Raw genomic sequence first — 23,502 nt, 5'->3', positions numbered from 1 at the left:
TGACAAATTGTCCTTAACATAGCAAGGAAATTACTCAGAGTTTGAGGGAATTTCTACAAGCACCATCTTGGGTAGGCTGTCTTTCTGTGATGTTGTTCACAGAATTGATAAAATTGGAAAGACCACCAAGTCCAACTATCAGCTCATCCCCACCATGTCCTTCAGTGCTACATTTCCATGTTTCTTGAACACCTCCAGGGATGGTGGCTCCACCAGTTCACTGGGCCAGCGTTACAGCATTCTGGAGAATTCTGTTTCCATGACAGAGCAGCTGCAGCACTGACCCATGTCTGTCACAGGTTCAGCATTACACATGAGCCCTGATCTAGTGCTGTTTGTTCTCCAAAAAAGCAGGCTCTCCTTGGCCAGCCCAGAAGCTTCCTGGTCCTGAGTGATACTGGCTTGCTTCCAAAGGAGTGAAGCTGTGGTCTTAAATGACATGAAAACTTCAGAGGATCTAGATAAGATCACTTGGATGATAACCTCTAGGAAGCGTTGAGTTCTGTCTATGCTGATGGGCCCAGATGTGGTATGACAATACATAGATATGTGTGGTGCAGTGGCCATGCTCAACTACTGCAGCATACCTGGCACATTCACCCACTGCTTTACAGAATTATCAAGGTTGGAAAAGACCTAGAAGATCATCTAGTCCAAATAATGGACTATATGGACTATAATGAAGTGGCTGCATTTCGGATGCAGTGTTTTCATTTTGCATCTTTATAAGGCAGTGTCATGAAACAGCACCTGGAAGCAGTACTAAACAACATGTCATTCGTTGTCCATATTCCTTACTGTGGGTGGAGACTGCAGGCCACAGGACAGGAGCTTCAGCAGCAAGAGATGGGATCTCTGGGACCCTAACACACTCTCTTAAGAGACAGTTACATGGTATGGGTAGAGAGATGAGGTTCAGCCATAGAGCTGGTAGGTTAGAGTTGCTCTTGGAATATGAATGCAATGAGCAGAGTCAGGTTCTGGACATGAGGGTGTCCTTCCCTCTGTGTTCAGCTCTTTTGCCCTCTCCCTGCCTCTGCTTTTCCTGAACAAGAGGGCAAACATTTGTGAGTACATCTGTTAATGCTCATTGCAGGAAGCTCCCCTGGGAACACCACTTCTGGGTAGACTTGCCTCTTTCATAATCGCTTATTTATCATACAGTGCTGGTGTATTCCCAGCATCTAAATATGTCCTCTGAGAACTTGTTCAGTCTCAGAGGCAGAGAGACTGATATAGGCTGGGATCTTTCACTGTGACTCAAGAAATGCTTTTAGTGATGTTTCTTTTCTGGAAGTTGTCCTCATCAAAAACAAAATTTCAGTGTCTTTAAAGATTAAAAAAACCCAAAGCCATTACAGGCTTCTTTAGCACTTCACTCATCCGCAGCTTCAACACTTTTATAAGTATTTGGGTTTGAGCGTGATTATTAGAGGCAAAGTAACTATTATGACCACTAGATGGATGGAATTAGAATACACAAATGCTTTATTTTGATATCTTTGAGTGAACAACTATACCAACAGTACAACACAAGTTAGATCAGTCATATTTTGTGTAGATGAAGCACAGATTTGTTTGGACTTACAAATGGAATTACGTACAGATGAAGACCAACAGTATTATTAGTCACATACAAATATTTAAATATCTTTGGCTGTTTGACTTTCTTAGACCTCTTAAAAACTGTATGCATCATCCACATGAAGTCATGTGGGCATAGTAAATGTCCTTTGTTTTAGCTTACACAGACAGAAAAGTTGGCTGCTAGCACAGATTCCAGCCATGTACCTAGGGCTGATAAGACCCCTGAACCTTTGTAAAGTGGTGAAATAATTGTTAACCTGTTGTTTCAGCTGCTACCTTTATGGAACACTGGAAGAGAAAGCAGATGCGGCTCAACTACAGGTGGGACCTGACTGGGTTTGAAGAGGAGGAGGTTTGTCCCTTCCGTTCTGATTCTTTTTCTTGCTCCGCGGTGCTCTGATCCCTTCCATTCCCTAAGCCACCAGATCTTGGCCTGTGGTGTGCTTAAAAGACAGGAAAATCCCATACGTGAACCATATGATGCTTTTTTTAGCAAGCTATGACTAGTATGTATTGTTGTCATAGAAACATAATAGCATAGCCACAAAATCACAGTTGGTCGGTGGGTTTTTGTTTTTTAGGGTTTTTTTTTGTTGTTCTTTTTTTGTGAATATGCAGCCGGGTCACACCTAGCAGCATACTCATGGAATATATGGCTCACGCATCACTCCCTGGCTGTTGTCAGGGTACTAACAACCACAGAACTTCGCTCATCTTGCACTGCTGTAAATCAGAAATGAATGAATCAAACTTTATCAGGTTACAGCACTGTGTTTAAAATTAAATAAATTAATTTTTAAAAAAAAAAAAAAAGGCACTGAAAATTCCAGTTGGGTGATGCAAGATCAGGCCATGACTTGGCAAATAGTTAAGAAGGTGCTGTCAGACAAGTACTGACTGCACTGGGGACACTGGAAGAAATACAAATCTTGAGGGGTATTTATTTTGTATGCCAAAAATAAAATCCCTAGACAGGTTTGTGATAAACGCACTAAGTGGTGTGAAAGGGGAAAAAGAGGGATCTGTGTATTTAAGAAAGGGTATTAAAAATCAATTAATTCCTTGAAGAAAAGGAGATAAAATACTCAGCTTAGGACCCGCCTTACACCTTTTCATTTTTAACTTAGTCACTTCACAGACAGCACCTGCTTGCTCCGCAGCACAGTGACAGTAGTACCAGTCTTGCCATGGCCTTAGGCACAATCTGGGGGTGCAGGTCTGCTGTGTCACACTGCGCACTGCAGCACCCCAGGCAGGGCATACAGCTGGCATGGGGCCACTGCCCTGCTTCCTGCCTGTCCAGATTTATTGCTGTTGTTGTTACTAAAAGGAGCACGGCTGCACTTGTCATATCACAAGCTGTCCTAAATAGATACACAACAAATTTTGTTCCCTTGCAACAAAAGCCTCACAGATTTGACATGGTGCTGTGCAGCTGGGTGAGCCCTGGGCAGTTATTGCTCCCCTCACCCCCAGACATTTCTGCTAAATTATCTCTCATTTAGCTCCTCCTTAGTATATTTAGGCACACTATGCAAGCTGCCGCTCTGCCATGCGCTTTGCTAGATTATACCTATTTGACTGGGATAGAATATGGGGCTTTATTTGCTGGATGTTACACTGTCCTTTTTTTTTTGGCAGCTTGCTGATAGCACACATGAAAGCAGAAAGGATTAACTGTATCTTTCCGATGACCATATCCTTCACATCCAATTTCAGAGCTCTATCAGGCTAAAACTTTGTGTGGCCAAAGGCAGCAGCTGTTAATAATATACGTTCTATCCTTTGTTTTGTATAGGCAACTCTAGATAATACATTTGTGAGGTTAGCAAAACATTTGAGTCCCTCCTTATTTCTGATTTTGATGAAGCTTAAGCTAGTAGCACGCTAAGAGCTGGGGTTGCAAGTAGATACTAAAATACAAAGTGTCTCATCTTCCAGTGTTTTTTAGGGACAGCAATGTCATACAGTACCTTCCGTACTGTCAATAGATGATAGCATGGAACATGAGCAGACTGATCTTCTGATAGCATCTACCATCTACTGCGCCTGTGTTTGTTTAATGTAATTGTGAAAATATAAATCTGCAACAGTTCAGTAATTAATATTTTTTCCCCCTTGTTCTTTTTGTTTTGTTTATTTTTTTCTGGTTTCCTGAAGGAGGCAGTCAAGGTTTGGAAACATTTTTTTCTAAATCGCTCCTACCTTTTTTATTACATGTCCACTGATGAATGCCATCCTTTGATCTCCACCTCTTCTTTTTTTGAGCATCAGATTTCCCCTACAACTCCCACTGGTCGCTTTTCCTTTACACCCTCCCCCTTTCCACTTGCTCAGACATTTTTCAGATCCATTCTGTTTTCCATCCAACGCATACCTGTGAATTCTGCATCTTCTGTGAATGCGTAATTATTGTCAATTCTGAAGCCACGAATCTTTCTGAAACTTTTGGCTGTCTCTTATTTCTGAGCATTTCCTACACCCTCTCCTGCAATGGCTAATTGTGTGAATTTTGTCAAAGACAGGATTATGGGAAGACCCCAGACGACAATTTTCTGGGATCCCAAAGCCGTGGGTTTTGCATATTTACAACAAATAAGTGTTTCCCTCTAGAACTGAGAGTCACTGAATTTACAGTTAATGCAAAATCTAATTGTCATCACAAGCAGAGGCCATTGAAATCCAAGTATAATGTCACACAGTTTGAAACCTGTCTGCTGGATGTCCTGTGTGCTCTTAAGAATTAAATATAATGTGCGCAGGGCTACAGGCAAATCGCTACTGCAAATCAATCTGCTGCTGTAGAACTGCAAATCATATAGTATTTAACATCATGTTAAATGTATAATCAACTATTAATTGACATAATGTATTGAGTGAATTAGAATTCAATTACAAAATGGAGGTTATTGGGAAACAGACCTGCAAATGGTTCATACTTAGCTGATGCTGAAAACAGGTGACTTTGCTTTTTATTCAATATGACTTATTCCACAGGCTCATCCCAGAGCAGAATATGAAGCAAAAGTTTTAGAAAAATCACTGAGGAAAGAACACAAACATAAAGAGGTAAGATAAAAAATATTAATTTTTTTCATCTATTAAGAGGAAAAAAAAAGCTTTGATAAAGGCACTGACTCATAACCAAGAGAAAAAGAATAGAAATAGGTTACAGTGATTATAAACAAAGAGGGGGAAAAAAAGCAAAAACAAAACAGTGACACTGTAAGTGGTATTTAGATTCCAGAAGTTTTCAGCCCTGACATACATGTGTACTTACATACTTAAGACCCTAATAAGTCTAGAAATGCCTTCAGTGGTATGGTCAGATATGGAAGCATGGTTTAAGAAATATTGTTGGTCTGATTGAAGGGGCTCTCCTTTTAGGCTAACCAATAAAACTTGAGAAAAATAGAACAAAACATCTTACTTGGTGCTATTACAAGTGCCTCAGGAGAGGTTCACTGTCTAATGAGCATCCATCCTCCCACCAGCCGATCAACTTGTGGGGCTGAAATCTAGTGCTTCTCTTACAGAGGTTTTGGCTATGTGGGGAAGCCTCTGGCATTGTGGCTGCATCAGGGAAGCCCCTGAGAGCCCTAACATCTGCTTTTGCCTTTTTGCTGATAGCGTAGGACAGGCAAGTCACCGCTTTAACACAGCTCTTAGAAGATGAATGTCCTGCTGCTGAGCTGGGATCTGACTGTGCTTAGGTCTTGGGACTGTTTTGTAAATAAAAATATTTCTAGAGCATTGATTGACAGCACTAACACAAGTTTTCTTGCCCAATTCCAGCTTCGATATTAACTTTCTGCCTTTTAAAAGCATAACTTCCATTATATTTCACCAGATAAGGTATTGCTCACTTTTGCTTTTGCCTTGCTCTTGATACTGATGTGAATAACGTGCTGCCAGCCATCCTGGAGTGCATCTCACCTGCAGCCCTCAAAGTTCTTTTGAGCAGCTCAAGTACTGCTGGATCCCTTTCTCAGGATGCTTATGTCAGTACATTCTAGTTAAGGCACAGGATGCAGTATTAAAGCTGTTTGGTGCAATGTGGAACACCTGATTTTGCAGCAATGTTTTAAAATTCCTAGTAGGAGAGAAAGAATTCAGAGCACTGCCTTCTTATGTAAACACTTGAATATACACTTTGTTGAATTCTATCAGAAATATGTGACTCAGTGTTCCTTTTGGTATATTAGGAATTCAGATCCTGAATGTGGAATATTAGGATAATCAGACAATTAATCCTAACCTCAAAGTATCAGAGTAGGAAAGCTGAGCAATAAAGAGAGGGGTTTTTTTAGCCAGACTATTTATAACTTCTTGGGTTGCATTCAATATGGATGTTGCTAATTTGGGAAACGTGAGAAAAGAAGTTTTTTTCTGAAAGACTTGGTAATTATCTTTCATTGGGATCTGGAGTGTTCGGGTTCACATTTAGCAGTTGAATGTCAACTCATAAATTTTGTTAAAGGAAAACTATCTAAAGTCAACCCAGAACTTGCTCACATTCTTTCAAAAGAAGTCTGATTAAAAACTTACATACATCCTTCTGAAAGGAAAAACACTTTGGACATCCTTTACACATTGCAAAGGAACAAGAAGGGCACAATCCTAAATCAAAAACGGGAAATTCTTTGCAGGACAGTTTGACCTATCCCAAGATTTTGGGCAAAAGTTTATGTTTTGCTGTTGGTTTTTTTATTAACCTTAAGCTGCAAAATTTGCATCGAGCAAACAAACAGAGCGCTCACTTGTGGCTAAACTGCAGTGTGTGTAGAGTTAGTAGAGACTATAGAGATGAATTTAGCAGTGCTTTGTAATGCTGTATTGCCCGATCCTTTTTTGTTTCCTTTAATTGCCATCAGAAGCACCGGTATTTTCCAGAAGAGGCAGCAAACAAATGGAGACAAAGAGTTAAGACAGTCATGGCTGGGGTGAAATTGGTTCTTTTTATTCAAACTTATGAGGAAGCTCAAATTATGTGTAATTATGGAAGACACAAATCAATTGTTTTTGGCTGTTGAACTCTTGTTTAATATTCACATTGAGTTTTGGGTTTCTTTCCCTTCCTCCCCTGGTTTCTTCAGCACTCTTTTAGCCACCGTTTCTATGCATCTGGAATGGCACTGCATGGCTAACCTTAGGGGTACTGTGCTGGATTGAGGTTATGTTTTGCAGTGGAGCATGGGCTGTGTGTTGAAAGAGTTGCTTGCACTTCCTTAAGGCAACGTGCATGGAATAAAAATAGAATTTCGAGTAATATTTTTATGTCCATTAAAATGTGTGCGTCATCTTCTGTAATGCTACTTCATTGTTTATTTTCTGGTGTTTAAAAACAATTCCCAGCATGAAAGTTCATAAAAGACTTGATGAGCAATACCGCTCTAAATGAAATCTTCATCCCCAACTTCACTGTGGCAGGGTCACTAGACGGTTGATGGGATTTAGGGTAGTCTGCAGACTGTTGCTACTACGCACGCGCATCTTAAATCCCAGAACTCTCAGTAGCCTGGTCCATCAGATACCATGTGGATGGTCACGTAGTTAAAATTTGCCCCAGTTGAAGCAATTGTAGATAGATCACAAAACAAGAGCTTCCCTGTCAACTGTGCGCTCATCCTGAAGTTTTTTGGTAGAGTCTGTATTTCAGTGGCACCAGTTGGGTAAATGCAAAGCTACAGATACTGACTGGGGAGGGAGAAAGGAAAAAGAGGAAGAATTTTTCCAGGGAAAGGAAAATAAAATATTTAACAGTGGGAGAGATCTTACATCAAGGTTTATGACAGGCTATTTGCATGCTTCCTCCAAAAAGTATACAGAAAAAATCTGTTTTATTTATACCCGCATTGCAGGCGCTTGACCAATTTGAACCTAGATAGTAAACAACTTGCCTGTGTGGAATTGTAACTGTAAACACTGTGTCTTTGCATCTGCTAACTGGGTGTGTATTTGTTAGCCTTTGTTTCCCCTCTGTGTTTTTGTGACATGCACAAAATTACATGATCTGTCTTTAGTAAATGTACTCTTTCTCTCCTCCCAAATTTTAGACGGATAAAGAGAAGCTGACATGGAAGGACCGTTTTCCAGCTTACTTGACCAATTTTGTTGGCATTATCTTCATGGTAAGCATCACATGGCAAAGCCTGAAATTTATTTTACTTAAGTGATCAGATAGAACAGGAGAGATAAGAATGCTAGTGAAATCATGATAGGTTTATCAGATTGATGTGGTTCTCAACAACTTTCAGCAAAAACGTTCAAAGATTTTATTACTATTTTATTTTATTTTATTTTGTAACATAAAAACTTTTACAGAAATTGAAGTACTTCGAGTCCTACTTTAGCACTACTCGTGGAGGTGGTTATGCTACTCTTTCCACTAAAGAAATAAGCATATCTGAACATGGTAAGGGAAAAATGAAGGCGTGGAGGGGAAGATTACCACTCTGATCAATGGGACAAAGCTTAAAACACAGAGAGAGTGCTCCTGGGAAGTATTTGGGAAGGAGAGAATGGCATATTTTTTTTTATTTTTTCCCCATCTGCTAATAAACCATCATCATTTAAAACAAATTTTTAAGGAAATAATAATTCAAGACAGTGGCAATTGGATAAAAAGGTTTAAGCCCTTTCCAAAGTTATAATACACCAGACTGACTTAGTTCAAATGTTTCTGGAGATTTTGATGATGTAATGACTAATAAAAGTGGATCTGTTCTCACAGCGACTAGGAGCCTTAACACAATTTCTGGGGTTGGGATGTGGCCCATAGATTTCATCTGTCAGGCCATGGCTAGGTTTTGCGCCAAGTGTTTATAGTTAAATCTTTTATAAGGGGCTGCGCTGCTCTTACTTGCAGGTGGGGCTGACATTCGCTATAGTGTTTGGAGTCATAATATACAGAATCTCCACTGCAGCAGCACTGGCAATCAGTGCAACCCCATCGGGCCGGTCCAGCGTCAGGGTCACTGTCACTGCCACCGCTGTCATCATCAATTTGGTTGTTATCATCTTCTTGGATGAAGTATATGGCTGCATAGCAAGATGGCTAACTCAGATCGGTAGGTGCAAGTCCTCAGGTGGTATTTATTGGAGCAGTTATAAATGAGAGTACCAAATGGACTGCATTGCATGATTAACTTCAAAGCTTAGATGGATTCAGCTTTAAAGTTGAATTGCTAATCCAGTTACATGTGACAGAGATACAGCTAAATTCCTGTACCTACTCTTGACCTTGACTCTTATCACGCAGTTTCTGCTTTCTTTTTTTTTGCTTATTTGGCATAAGAGATGTCAAGTAATGGAAAACTGTTAATGCAAAGAAAAACAAGGTAGAAGAATAAAATAATGCCAAAAAGCATGACTGATGAAAGGTCTAGAATTCCTTTCAGTTAAGTTCTTGTCCATCCTGCAAATGATTGTCATGGAGATCACCCAGATGTGACAGACATAACTCTAAATGCTGGAGTTGTTGCAATGCAGCTGAACAGTGGGATTCCAGAGGGTTTACCACTGGCCTCCCTGAGGGGTATTTCACTTTATGTTTCTTTGTGTAAAAGGTGGCTGAAAATGCTTTCCAAAGTCCATTTATTAAGTCATGTAATGTTCCAGATAGGACAGTTTCTTAATGTTTCTTATACATGTCCCGTTGGTTCCAGAGGTGCCAAAAACTGACAAGAATTTTGAAGAGCGTCTGATTTTTAAGGCTTTTCTTCTGAAATTTGTCAACGCCTACACACCCATCTTCTATGTTGCTTTCTTCAAAGGCCGGTGGGTAATGAAAAAATCTGTTCAGAGTTTTGGCTCATTGCTTGAGAGGGCAGAAGAAGGGTTAAGATTTGGGTGATAAAAAAGATTCCTTGGGGTGGGTGACAGTAAAGATACCACAGGACATGTTCTTGTTAACACAACAGCAATTAGGTTAGGTGCCTCTGTGTAGTCACACTGTGGCTCTAGTATGATTTCTGAGTGTGAGGGCAACACTGAGGTGTTCTGGGGTGTCAAGCAGCATGCAGCTCACCTCGGGAACTGGGCTGAGGTGGACAGCTGGTGCTCAGCCTGCACAGCTTACTCCCTCCCCTCTTCTAACCTTACCTCACTAATTTACTCTCAAACATTTCTTCCCTGTCCCTCTCATTTTGTTTTATGTTTATTTTTTCCCCCTTTTTAATATACCTCAGAGGATTTCTGACAAGATGTACCTGTACTATTGAAGGGCATACGGCTTGCATTTTTACTGAGCTGCTCACTCAGTCCACGGGACTTACTTTTGGAGACAAAAACCAAGAAACTTCCAAGATGATTGATTTCCTTCTCTGTTTTATAACTAGTCATTAGCTGGTCCTGCTCAATGACATAGCATTTCACACAAATGACTTTAGAAATCAAATATAAGAAGTGTGAAATCTATATGAAGATCTTAATTCTAACTTTTGCTCTCTAGGTTTGTTGGACGTCCAGGAGACTATGTCTACATTTTCCATTCTTTCCGAATGGAAGAGGTAATTGTATTTCACCCTGCCTGTGCTCGCACCACGTGTGGGGACCCTCCTTCCCCTGTCGCAAGGGTGCAGCAGGTGTCCTGATTTTCCTTTCCTCTGTCTGCTGCAGTGTGCACCAGGTGGCTGCCTAATGGAGCTGTGCATCCAGCTCAGCATCATCATGTTGGGCAAGCAGCTGATTCAAAACAATTTATTTGAGATAGGCATCCCGTAAGTAGCAACTTCTTTTTTCTCTCTCAAATACATCTTTTGCAGTGTGTCCAATGAACTGTGTGTCCACAGCCCCTTGATATGAATGTGGTTTGCAGACTACCTGCAGGTCCTTTGCAGTGAGCCTCTGTATGCCATATAGCAAATGCTGTGTCCTTGCTGCTCTGCAGCTGCACTAGCATTGCTGTCATTACAGCCAGCAGATCAAGTCTGAAGAGTTAGGAAATCTACTGTCTTCCTACTTTCTAGCAGTAGGTGCAGTTCTGAATGTGGTTCAACCATAACAATTTTTCAATACCTGCACACACTGAGTCTTGGTACTTCATTTTAGCATATTGTTCCTCATCCACCTGAAAAGTGGGCGTTGTGCACAAAGTGGAGTGCTAACTGGATCACTTCCATTTTCCCCAGGAAAATGAAGAAATTCATAAGATACATGAAATTAAAGCGTCGTCGCTCCTTGGACCATGAAGAGCACATGAAAAAAAAGCAGCGTTATGAAGTAGACTATAACCTGGAGCCTTTTTCTGGACTTACCCCTGAATACATGGAAATGAGTGAGTGAGGTGGAAAGAAGGCATCTTAAGCAGAATTATGTTGACTGAATGGGATGGATAGCTGAGGTTTTTGGGCTGTACATTTGGAGGACAGTGGTTATGGTGCAAAACTTAAGCATATGGTCTGTATGGTGTAGGACAGGAACCCATTTCAGCCAGTCATGGGCTGCTTCAGTAATGAATTATGCTATCTGATGATCACAATCCCTCCTCTAGCACTGTATTTTAGATACTTCCTTTTGAGCTATGTGACATGTTATTGTCAAGTGTTAAATAATTAAACCTGAGACTGGGAGGCAGATTGTATCATTTGTTACACCTTATATGGAGAAAAAAAAAAAAAAAAGAAAATCAGTTTGCATTACTGAGACTCAAAAGCCACATTTTCTTTCCACCTTAAAATATTGGAGAAGCTGAGAAATCTATTCCTCTTAATGCTGTTATTAACAGTGTCAGAGCTTCCTGAATCATAGACAAGGAACTTTATGTGTTTATGTGTTTTCAGGAATGACTAGGCAAAAGTATTGGAAAAGCATTATGAAATATGCTAATGCCCTAAGTAAGCCTCCCTATTAAATATAGTGTGAATTAGAATAACTTAGAGTATTAGTTTGAGGGAGATGCAGATCTCTCTCTATAAATACACAGAGAGGGCAAGCATTAGGATGCGTGATGAATGCAATATGAAAAACAAAGCTACCACAAAAGCTACCAAAAGAACCGGCACATACAATCACGGAGAGAGTGGGCTGGCATGCAGAAGGTTTCTAAACTTCAGAAGAGAAAGTTTCCAATGGGCTTAGAGAGGGCTGAAGCCTTGCCACGTGGAGCATGACAATCCTACGTGGGAGATCATGCTGCCACAGGAGGCAGCAGGTGGCAGAAGAGCTGCTGTCATCCCACATCCCTCATTTCAGATAACTCCCACGGTTGAGACCTGCCTGGAACTCCCTCCTTGCCCCTTCCCTGCTGGAGGAACACAGAGTGAGCAGCAGGGCCAGCATTGCTGCGATGAAGTTGTGCTAGGGACTCCCCTGACACCATGATCATTTAGCCTTGCTGGACATCAGACCGATGTAGACAATGCAGTTTAGTCTCCCAGAAGGTGTTGTCTTATTAGAATCTGAGGGAACAGCACTGACATGATAATGTTGGAGTGTCTGGACAGCTCTCTTAAAAATAGGATCTGATTTTTGTATGGTCCTGTGTCGGGAGTTGGACTCAATGATCCTTATGGGTCCCTTCCAACTTGGGATATTCTATGACTCTGTGTATGCATTTGATGAACACAAATTAATCCATTGACATTCTTTTTTTTCTTCTCAGTTATTCAGTTTGGATTTGTAACTTTGTTTGTCGCATCCTTCCCACTGGCACCTCTGTTTGCTTTGTTGAACAACATAATTGAAATCCGTTTAGATGCAAAAAAATTTGTTACGGAGCTGAGGAGACCGGTAGCAGTCAGAGCAAAGGACATAGGTAAGTGCTCATTGCTGCTGTCACTCTCTGCTTGTTTATTCCTGGACTGATAGCAGGATGTTATTGTGCTGAGTTGGTCTCATTAACAGGAAGACATTTATAGGACAATTCAAATCATTATACTGTGGCTTAACTGTGAACTGTCATAACTTACCAAGGCTTTGCTTTCAAAATAGAAAGACCAGTGTTTTAAATCCAGATGAATATTTTATTAGGTAAACAGTGGCATTTTTCAAAGCAAAATGATCAATACAGTAGCGAAATATCTCACGTGGCTCTGCACACCGACAGTTCTTCCTGGCAACACAGTTTTCTTGCAGAAGCAAAAATTTCTGTGTTTAATAACTCTGTTCTGGGCTGGAGAAATAGACTTGGGATGTCTGTGGGTAAGCATGTCCCTTCATCCCTGCTGGAGCTGCTTGGGCATTTAACCTGTCCAGGCTGGAAAGCTGCAATGAACCTGGCTGCAACTCAGCTCTGTGGTCGTACAACAGCAGCAGCAGAACAGTCCTCCCCTTCCCTCAAAACATCCACAGAAATAAGTACCTAAGCCTAATTTTGGAAGAGTTGGAGACATTTTGCTTATGGGTCCTTAAATTAGTCTCTTACAAATTATTCTTTTTAATTTCAATATTACAGTCCTAACCCTGTTATCTGAAAAAATGTTATTTATCTAATTTTAATGACTGGCACAGCATTCACAAGTTTGTCTCTTTACTTAGGAATTTGGTACAATATCCTCCGGGGGATAGGAAAGCTTGCTGTCATAATAAATGTAAGTAATTCTGCATGAATAAAATTTTACTTCAATAGGCTGGCTTTTCCATTCTGCTCCATTAGTTTTATCTCAGCTTAAATCTCTCAGTGAAAGTAAACGATTTAGAATTTTGTTAAAATATTAGGGAGTCAAATCCAGTGGTTACTTTAAAGTTGAGATGGTTTTGCGGAGCACTGGGGACAGAAAACAGCCAACCTTCAGTATTCAGAACAATTGGAAGAACTGAAAATCTGAGTACAATCTGGCCTCAAAATGCAATGCTCTCACTCAGATAGCACTGAAAATCGATGAAGATATTTTTAGTTACTTAAGCACTGAATATCCCATCCACTGCAAAATTTTAGGCTACCTTTATGTTTTCATTTTTTACACCATCTTGATTCTTCAGAAAAGTTGTGTTCTCTCTCACTTTCTTTCCATCATGTTCATTTCTAATATTCTAAATAAATATAAATCCAAGTTTGTCACCTTCACCTGGCAAAAGCTGAAAAGAACAGTTGAATGACAAGCTGAAAACATGTTTCTAAAGCAGCACAATAGCAGCTGTGCAGAGCTTACAGCCACATGTCCACAGGCTCTCCTTTTTTCTCCCCATTATCCAGACTGGAAATCCCTTAGCTTTGCCAACAGGTGTCTGTTCTTTTAAGGCCAAACCATTCTAGTGTATCTGGTATCTGGTATGCTGCCTTAGTTTGTCATTAACATTTCTCATCTTTTCCTTTGGAAATAATTTCTCTATTATTCTCTTTTCTCCCCCATAGTCTCTCTTTATCGTTATCCAGTGTTATTTTCCTTCTTTGACCTATGCACTGTCCCTTTTTATCATAGAACAAGTAAAACATTTTGTACTGTGTTTGTTCCACGTGTACATGAGACTTATGCCAGCAAAAATGTTTTATAACAATGATAAATAAGAACAGAGAGAGTTATGAAGAAGTCCGTTGACTTGGCTGTCCTGTGCTTTGTGTATGACGTTTTTACAAAACCTTTCAAAATAACCAAACAACATGGAACTTTTGTGACCATAAAAATACAACTGGCTCGGTCCGCTCATCCTTTTATCCCAGTGGAGCTAAAGAATATGTAAAATCGATAGGCTTTCACAGTACAATGAGAGTTTAGAGAGGCAACTCACTGTAAGTTGTTTGCAGAACAGAAAAGGAAATAGTGTAAATAAATCAATTGGACTTCATGAAATGCATAGGGGTCAGGTTATCATAGGGGCACAAGGGAACAGCAGTGTGTTTTGCTTTCTTCTGATATTGGGGTGCAGCAGCTCCATGCTCTGGGGAATTGCTACCACATACAAATCTTAGTCAACATGAAATTGCTCCATGTCATGTCCTGCAACTCGGAAGTGTCAGCAGTAAATACTACCTTGTTACAGCAGTTAATATTCAATTTAGGGGCCTGTGTGCTGTGGTTTCTGCTTTGTTTCTGCAGCAACCCCTATATGACAGCCCCTTATTTGTGTAATCTGTGTGGGCAAGACATAGTTGAGTGTGTTGTTAACTTTAAACAGTGCCTGAATATTGCGCTCATTCTTTACTCTTATGGCTTAGGCATTTGTGATCTCATTCACATCTGACTTCATTCCACGCCTCGTGTACCTGTATATGTACAGTGAGAATGGCACCATGCATGGCTTCGTGAACCATACACTATCCTCTTTTAATGTCAGCGATTTTCAAGCAGGAACAGCTCCAAACGACCCCATGGAACTTGGCTACGAGGTTCAGATATGCAGGTATTCTCTTGAGTAACAACTAATTTTAAGCATTTTACCAGCTAAGAACATGGCAAACTCTAATATTCCTGGGGTAGACTTTGGTCCCTTGTATTTTCAATGCTTTCTGAGCACTCTGGCAAACTTCTATATTGAATAGAGCCATTGCCTTGAAAGTCTTTCCTTACAGATTAACTGTGAGACCTAAATGTGAAGTACTGCATATTTTGGGGAACAGAGAGTAGTGTTAGCAAATTCACTGTTTGTCTCCACAAAGATTTTTATTATAATGTATTCCTGTTTTCAGAAAGGAGATAATGATGAACAGCATAACGATAGTTCAAGGGAATAAAATGGTGTCAGTCATGTTATTAAATCACAGCCTTCTAATGGGATGACAGTGACTTCACAGTATACTTCTCCATTTTCTGTAGCAATTGCTGATGACAGTAATAGCAGCCTGATCTGCACTGGAATTTAGGACACACCGAAAGTGTGATTGCACAGGAAATACACGTACCTGTAACAACTTCTACATATTATTTTCATTGCTAAAGGCAAATTATTGTTTGCATATTTCAGCTTATCAAGCAGTCTGGCCCTGAAATGCTGAAATAGCATTTGCCTAGATATGCATCATCTTCAAAACATGTTTTCAACCTTATAAACTGAGGACAAAAACCAAATGGAAGCACTTGAAACAGCAAAACTGAAAGACTAAATAGTAGGCATAAGTGATGGCAAGGAGGAAGACAAACTAGAGAAGAGAATATAAAGAAAGAAAAATGATTCTAGTATACATACCCTGAAAAATTACACAAACTGATAAGGAAAAAAACACATGTTTATAGTTTTCTTTTTTTAAAATCTATATTCTTTATGAATTGACGCAACAGAATAACTTGTGCTGAATGAATGCTAAACAGAAAATTCACCCTGAGATGAAAGAGAAAACCAACCAAAATTACATACATATTAACTTAGCTTATTTTTAATTTCTTCTGATTTATTCCTGGTTATCTTCATACAGAGAATAAATTAGGCAAGCAAACATGTTGTTAGCACAGAACTTATAGAAGAGTAGTGTTAGGGTGTATTTCTGTCACAGTAAATGTAAAATGGCAGTTTTTTACTTTTTAATCCCACCCTCTTTCTTCCATTTCTCCCACATTCCAGGGATCTTTAAATCACTTGAAAACAGGGTTCCTAATTCCTCCTAAATATTAAAAGGGTGCTCTATTTTAAATTAAATGTATTTTTCTTGGTCCAATACCTAAGAGGGTTTTGTTGATTGGCTCATAGATTTTTTTGGAAGCCATAGCTAAAGGGAATTTCTCATGTTCTCTCTATATTTTGGCAGCAATCTTTTGCCAGTTATGAACAAGTAGAATGCCATATAGCGCAGCACACATTATGGACTTGAGATCAGTATTTTCTTCTTTAAAATTTGTCTGAAAAATAAGTTTGCTAATTTGTTTTCATTAAAGCTTATTTCAACAGCAACAACAACAAGAAAAAAAATCAGACTGAGTTGTGTTGTTTGCTGTCTTTATGCTGAGTTTATTGTGTTTGTAATTGGAGTTAATATTATTTATAGTCAGAGGGTATTAAGATTGAAGACTTAATTTTGAATAAAACTTAAAGGCTATGGGAGGTTCAGCAGTGTCTTGTTTGTGAGAGGCTACTACGGAGCCATGCTGTAAGAGGGAACTTTCTTTTAGACTATTTGACCTACTGTTCAGCCATTCAGTGTTAATTCCTTGTTGTGTTGAAACATCTGAATGATGTCACTGATTTACTGAGTCTTGTTTTGCAGGTACAAAGATTATCGAGAACCCCCCTGGTCTGAAAATAAGTATGACATTTCAAAGGATTTCTGGGCTGTCCTAGCAGCAAGATTAGCATTTGTGATAGTTTTCCAGGTATGTTGCGACTGCAGGCACTTTTAATATGAGAACAAGTGTTGTCATATTTCTTCAGCTGAATACAGCAGGCCAAAGAAGGTATCTTCCTTCACAGCTGTTTCTTGCAAAATCAAAGAAATTTGCCCATTCTCCTTCACCTTTCCATGTACAGTCCCAGATGTACCCCCAGCAGTGGGTTACTTCATCCTCAGTGATTCTCTGGTTTGGTGCAGAAACAACAAGCTTAGTGAACAGGAGCATGCAAAACTGATCTAATTAGGTCCTTCCAGTAGGACAATTACAGGGAAGAAACATAAATTTCCTCCAAAATAATTTCTAGACCAAGCCAAGAAATGAAACTTCCAAGACTTCCCAGTTGTATTTTATTTCATGTCTGAACAAGCAGGCAAAACCTGGTAATATTTCATTGAATTACATTCTTCAGTCACAACAGTCAAGCTGGCTATTGTGATACAAGTGTTTTAATCCCACCTTACCTAAACTTGTTTCAATTATTATTTTTTGTAAGCCTTTGGAAAGTCTTCTCTTTCATGGAATTAAGATTTTAAATCAGAAATGTTCAGTTTTTCTTTGTTTGTTTGCTTGTTTTGCCAGCTTTCATTGTTTTACCTCTTGCTTATTTGCTTCTGTCTTGCTGATGTAAAACTTTACCAGGTCCAGTATTACCTATTGATTTCTAAATGGCTCTAGCAATATTTGTAGATAAATCATAAAGATCTGCACCTGGCATTTTTCACTGTTTCTAATATGAACAGAGAGTTGAGGTTAATTTGTCTCCGTAACACATTTGTGGCATGCAGTTGAGTCCAATTCAAATATTGTCTTTTCCTCATTCTTTCTTCTCAGCTGCAGTAAAATGACCCCTTTCCCTACGGTCATCCTTTCACTTGCTCTGGCTGACATTTTCTCACAATTTCATTTTCAGAATTTGGTCATGTTTATGAGTGACTTTGTTGACTGGATTATCCCAGACATTCCCAAGGACATTAGTCAGCAGATTCATAAAGAGAAGGTTCTCATGGTGGAGGTCTTCATGAGAGAAGAGCAAGGGAAGCTGCAAATGTTGGAAACCTGGAAAGACAAGGACAAGAAAAAAGGTGAAAACTGTAACAATCACAGCCCCAGACTCTCCCTGAGCCACAGTGGGAGTTTGTCCTCCTGTCACTCATATCCTGTTGATGTATAGAAGAGGATGGATTTGAGTGTGTCGGGGCATTCCACTGGTACATAAGCCATCACGTAAAGGGCAGGACTTGAATAATGGACAACCTGCTGCATGTTGAAGGATGTGCTGCCATTTTGCTCCCATCTTTGTGAGAAATGCTCTTCTTACAAATATGGAGGACCACATTCTTTTTCTGATAATGTTTTAATTTTTTCTTTTGCACAAGCAGTAATGCAGGGAATTTTTATATTTCATCATTAGGATACACTATTTACATTGGTGTGCATTGATAAAGATGTACTTAGTATGTCTTATAGAGATATTCTCTGAGAATTTGACCTTAGGCTATTAATTAAATCATTAAAGCTAAATTTTAAGTAACAAAAATACTACTAATTTAAAATATTCTTGGAGCCCCAGGCTTGCAGCTCTATCAGGAAACTTTATAGAGTATATGCAAAATCAGTTTTAGAGTGTGCCCTGGTATTCCTTTTGGCAGGAGAGGAATCATATAAAGTTTACCAGACTTACGTGCTCTCAAAGATACGGTTTAGCTCTGCTGGCAGACACCTGTGTTTGAACCTGCAGGTCTGAAACAAAGCTTCCATTGAGTTTTTGGGTCAAATACATGCCCAGGGAATGCGTGGTTATCTGCTGCATGCCTGAGACCTCCACTGGGCAGTGCTTTCTTCACAAGCATCAGGAAAGTGGATCTGGAAAAGACCCCTTTACCAATACATGGCTGATGTGGTGGAAGCTGCCTTGGTGCCCTAGGCTGCATCACCTGTGTTGGAGTGGTCCCCAGAGACTTCTCACCCATAGCAAGGCAGCAGCAGCACAATTCTGGAGATCTTCCCAGCAGGTAGATTACTGTAGAGCATTTTGGTAAATGCCCTGAATTAATGAGCACATGCAGAGCTACAATGACTCAACTGCCCTGCCTAGTATGCAGACACCATTCTTGCTGAGGGGAGTCCCCTTTTCCCTTCCTTTTAGCACATCCCCTTCTTAGCCAGGTTTTTCTCTGTAGCCCTCTGTCCTCTGCAGGAGAAGGGAGCCAGTTGCCTTTGCAGACTTTGTACTGCTGCATGGCATTTCTCACATGCTGTGCTGGAAGAGCAAATCCAGAACATGTAACACTCAGTGTCTTCAAGGGAAGTTTAGCCTGCACCGGGGCTACAGGACCAGACCTACAGTTAATTACAGAACTTCTCTTTTGTCTTAAAATACTCTATCTTTTATACATGGAAACTTCCTTAAATAGAAATCTAAACTCCTTCCTTATGAAGCCTATCTAAATCTCATTGGTTCGACTCTTTTAAGTATAGTATATTTTAGTTTTGCTTTGTCAAATGATGGACTGCACTTCCAAATAATATTGGTGCAATTAACCTCATTTCTTTTATTGCTTTGTCTTGTCCATGGCACTTGCATTATGAATATAAAACCGAAGAATAAAATAAAAAGTAAAGATTTCTTTAAAGTCTAACTACTGTATGGTTTGTTACAAAACCAAACATCAAGACTGTTTTCAGTAGTTGTTTCTTTATTCTTTTCCTCCTTTCTTTGCCAAACTAATTTAAAGATTAATGCCAGAACTTTAAAAAAAAAAAGAAAAAGAAAAAAAAAAGCCATATCTAGCTTTTGATATATTTATTTGTTTTAAAGTATGTGATAAACTTGATATTTTTCTGTAGTCTGTCCAAAGAAGGCACCAGAAAAGATATTATGTGGAAGAAAGAAAATGGTATTAACCAAATATTCTTGACGCTTATTTAAAATATTGATCCAACCAAAGATTTTTATTAATAAAGGGCTTATATTTTGTTAACACTTGTTTCTGTTGTATTTTGACTTGCAGGAATGTCACTATTTTTTAAATCTGTAATTTATGATAGCTTGCTCCTATAGGCCCAGATCCTGCCTGATTTATTCACACTATAAGCATTAAGCCTGACAGTAAGTATTTACAGGGTCAGGCGCATGGACTGCACTAAGTGCAAATAAATTAAGCAGAATTTTGTTTGTAGCTCCTATAGAAGTGTTCTTTCTCTCATTCCATGATAGCCCAAAAGATCTAGAAGAAAGTTAAACGTGAACTACCTATTCTGAAGAGACATCTTACGGAACTTCCTCTAAGGGAATTTCATCTGTAAATACTGAAAGTGTTCCCAGCTTAATACTGACATTCCTGTAAATGGTAGAACTATATCCTGAACACATACTGATGAACATCAAAAGTTTTCATTCTTTGCTGAAATCATGAAATAGTAACAGTGGCTTATATTTTCTTTTGTACAGTAAATTGTTTGAAATGGAATTTTGTATATAAAAACTGTATTACTACTTAGATAACTATAAAACTTTCATGGAATCCTCTTTTTTTTTTTTAAGAAAAGTAAATATATACTAAATCTGTTTTAATTCTTTTTTATTTTATTTTATTTTATTTCTTTTCTTTGAGCATTTATTTGAAATAAACTTAAACATGCCAGAGCTGCTTTTGTGGGGTAGGCTCACTTCCCAGTCCTCCCTGTGCTCAGAGTGCAACTACAAATACTGTTAGATTGGAGAAATATAGTAACTTGTGTTTGTTTGCATAAAAACAGATTATTGACACTCTGCCGTGCTCCTTATGTATTTAGACTGCAGAGACCAGAATCAGGAGGTTTTTCTGCAGATATTGACTACTCTGTTTATAGATGTCTTCTTGACAACTGAGATTGCAAGTTTTGTGTTCTGGCTGTCTTAGTTCTTTGGGTCAGAGTGCCATCAAATCCCACTTTGAAATTTTGTGCATCTTGCTTTAAATATTTCTGTCTCCGTGAGCACAAAGGGAGATTTGACTTCTATCATTGACATGGATGGTGCATACACAGTGACAAATCTTAACCTGGGAGCTTTAATTTTCCTTTGATGTCAGTCTTAGGCATTTGGCAGAATGTAACCGGTAAGAGTTACATTCTTACATTTTTACATTTTTAAAAATGTAAAAATGGGCTAATAATGTGAGTACTTCATGGCTTGTTTGTTTAAGTTGAAGAATGTATTCATTATTAGGAGAAAGTATAAATTGTAAACTGACGGAATGAAGCCCAGAGATTCCTTGGGCAGTGCACCAAGTGCAGCCCTGAAGTTGCACTGTAGGCCACTTTTATTGGACAGTGGGTTTTGTGCAAGTAGAGTTGGATACAGAATCCCACTTGCATTTTCCAGACTTCTCCTTTCTAACATTTCTGTGAGAGGGAAAAGAATGATTTTTCATTCCAATTATTCATTTTTATCAGAAAATATTAACGCTTCTAACTGTAATTGAATGTATTTGGTAGGTAAGAATTCTTTTCAGAGATAATGGATGTGAAATCCAATTTCTAAAAGCTGTAAGCATTCCACATTGTCAAGCACAGCAGCTGGTTTGTGTTGTGCTTGTATTTGTTGTTTTTCCAAACAAAGGTGAGACCTTATTTTTCTTCAAAAGATGCACTGACTTAAGCAACAATCTGTATCAAAGAATACTTATCATTCTAAGTTTTGTAGGAGCTGGTACACCACTGCCTGCTTGGTAACTGGAGTAATGGAAGAGATGGGAAAGAACACAGGAAGAACAATAACATAGAGAAGCAAGGAACTGGAAGTGACCAAGGAATAACTAAAAGCAGCTGGATGTGACTTGCAGCTGCCAGAGGGTATAGCTATTCATCTTGTGAATGACTTCCTATGGCTAAGTACAGAAGTCTTGATTAAAACAAAACAATGCATTCTATCAAACGGGGAAATCACTATAAAAGAGCAGAGGTCTTGACAAGAAGCTGCAGATAAGGAGAAAGGTAGGAAAGATTATAGCTGGAAGTGGCTGTGTAGAACTATTGCTAAAACAGAGCGTTTGCGTTTTGCTAACCAAAGTTTGTGGAAAAAGCAGAATTACAGTTGGTACATCTGAGGAGGAACTCACACGCACCCCGTTGTGTTGACAGTACAAGTCTGAATCTTCTGGATTTCAATGTCGCTGTGTTTCTAAGATACCATATTACAAATATTTTGCAGTCTTAAATAGCTTAAGGGTGAATAAGACTCAAGTCAAGGCACAGATACGTTTCTATTTTAAACCCTCAGTGCTCTCCGGTGCTGAGCTGTTAATGATCTTTTTGGCTGTTGCCATTTCCAATAAGTGATAATAAAACAATTTACATTTCGTCTTGTTACCTCAGCAGTCTGAACTTTCCTCAAGTTTTTTAATCACTGGAGCACATTTATATTTTCCTATGACGTTTTCAAAGTAAACAGTTCTTTTTCCTTTTGCCACTGAAGAAACTATGTCCTAAAATTTACATGGAACTCATTCAAACTCTGATTCAATTCTTTTCACATTTGAGTACTATTTATTCCATGGCCAAACACAATATGCCATTTTTAGTACAGCAGAGAAAAAAAAGTTAGTTTTTTCCTCCTCCTTTTCTAACCAAACAGGCCTTTCAGAAGAAGAAACCACTAAAATGGCCTCTTAATTTTCAGCTCTTCCTTGGTTTTCAGTACCTTGCATGCATCGTAATTCAAGGCTACTTGCAGCCAAGGAAAATGTTTTCTTTAACTCCCTCTGACTTACTTCAGTATACTTAACATAAGACTAAGCATTGCTTATTGAATGATTGGTTTCACTTGTAACCAGAATTCTTAGTACTCAGCCTATGCAACTTTCATAATCTTAAGGGTTAGTTAAAGCCAAAATACATTGATTCACATAAGTTGTGTAGGCAGTAAATACTTCGATACGCTGTTGTATTTGACTCCGTGAGGAAAATGATTCCAAAAATCAAAGGCATTACATGCTCATTTAAACATATTTAGCTACACAAATTTGAAGGTCACAACTTTCTTTTTGCTTAGTTCCACATGTATGAGAAAATTCATTAAAAAAGAAAAAAGGCTCATGGATCCATCAGGATGTTTGTGAGGAGAAGAATCAAAATATGACAAAAAGTATTGTGCTCAGAAGCGTAAAAGCTTAATGAAATCCATTTTTCCAAGCAAGAGTTAGATGTGTACAGTGAAGCAAACTTTCTTAGAGCAGTAAAAAAAATCGTCTGGAAGTAGAATTGCTTCTTAAAGTGAGACCATCCAGTATGCAGGTTGTCAGGTATCCTTTGCCAATCTTTTCTGAGAAACACACAATCTCAAGTGCAGTACAATACTATTGACCCTATATACAGGTGAAGGCTAGAAGGTGGTAAGAAATGGAATGAATGTGCAGTAAGGACAGGCTTGAAGACTTGCTGACTTGTTCTCCACTGAATATATTGTATGGCAAATAATACCATGAGCCTCTACAATCAAAAATAAAAAGGCCCAGCAAAACCAATGCTTTTAACTGGGAGCTTGCCAGCCAGCTTTTCCACTTGAAAGGCATCTCTTTTCAGGAGCCAGGAAGGCAACATAATCATCCAAACAGCAATTGTTTTTATTATTATTGTTATTATTTTGCAGATTAATCTTAAATTCTGGCTCAACAATTTAGAGGCCACGGCATTAAACCAGTGCAATCATTTTGTTTCTCACACGTTCCTCCAG

General features: G+C 38.9%; 1 protein-coding gene across 8 annotated transcripts in view; it reads left to right on the top strand.

The window, feature by feature from the left end:
- The window catches only part of ANO1 (anoctamin 1), a 72,430-nt gene extending 52,069 nt beyond the window's left edge, over nucleotides 1-20,361 (top strand). For 3 of the 8 annotated variants that reach the window (XM_015863687.2, XM_015863690.2, XM_015863686.1), the window contains 14 exons: nucleotides 1,857-1,939; nucleotides 3,748-3,759; nucleotides 4,585-4,656; nucleotides 7,644-7,718; nucleotides 8,456-8,657; nucleotides 9,255-9,366; nucleotides 10,040-10,097; nucleotides 10,207-10,307; nucleotides 10,719-10,864; nucleotides 12,191-12,343; nucleotides 13,066-13,118; nucleotides 14,684-14,868; nucleotides 16,664-16,769; nucleotides 17,698-18,221. In XM_015863687.2, the coding sequence (XP_015719173.1) occupies nucleotides 1,857-1,939; nucleotides 3,748-3,759; nucleotides 4,585-4,656; nucleotides 7,644-7,718; nucleotides 8,456-8,657; nucleotides 9,255-9,366; nucleotides 10,040-10,097; nucleotides 10,207-10,307; nucleotides 10,719-10,864; nucleotides 12,191-12,343; nucleotides 13,066-13,118; nucleotides 14,684-14,868; nucleotides 16,664-16,769; nucleotides 17,698-17,958 (1,619 nt within the window). In that variant the 3' untranslated portion in view covers nucleotides 17,959-18,221. Of the gene's footprint in view, nucleotides 1-1,856; nucleotides 1,940-3,747; nucleotides 3,760-4,584; nucleotides 4,657-6,461; nucleotides 6,540-7,643; nucleotides 7,719-8,455; nucleotides 8,658-9,254; nucleotides 9,367-10,039; nucleotides 10,098-10,206; nucleotides 10,308-10,718; nucleotides 10,865-12,190; nucleotides 12,344-13,065; nucleotides 13,119-14,683; nucleotides 14,869-16,663; nucleotides 16,770-17,697 lie in introns of all 8 variants that reach the window. The other 5 variants (XM_032444890.1, XM_015863684.2, XM_015863683.2 and 2 more) reach the window with 5 other exon arrangements.
- Nucleotides 20,362-23,502: the final 3,141 nt, after the last annotated feature.

Source organism: Coturnix japonica, chromosome 5 (assembly GCF_001577835.2).
Source record: "Coturnix japonica isolate 7356 chromosome 5, Coturnix japonica 2.1, whole genome shotgun sequence".
Lineage (NCBI taxonomy): Eukaryota > Metazoa > Chordata > Aves > Galliformes > Phasianidae > Coturnix > Coturnix japonica.
The sequence above is the reverse complement of the archived record's forward strand: the minus strand, read 5'-3'. Positions and strand labels throughout refer to the sequence as shown.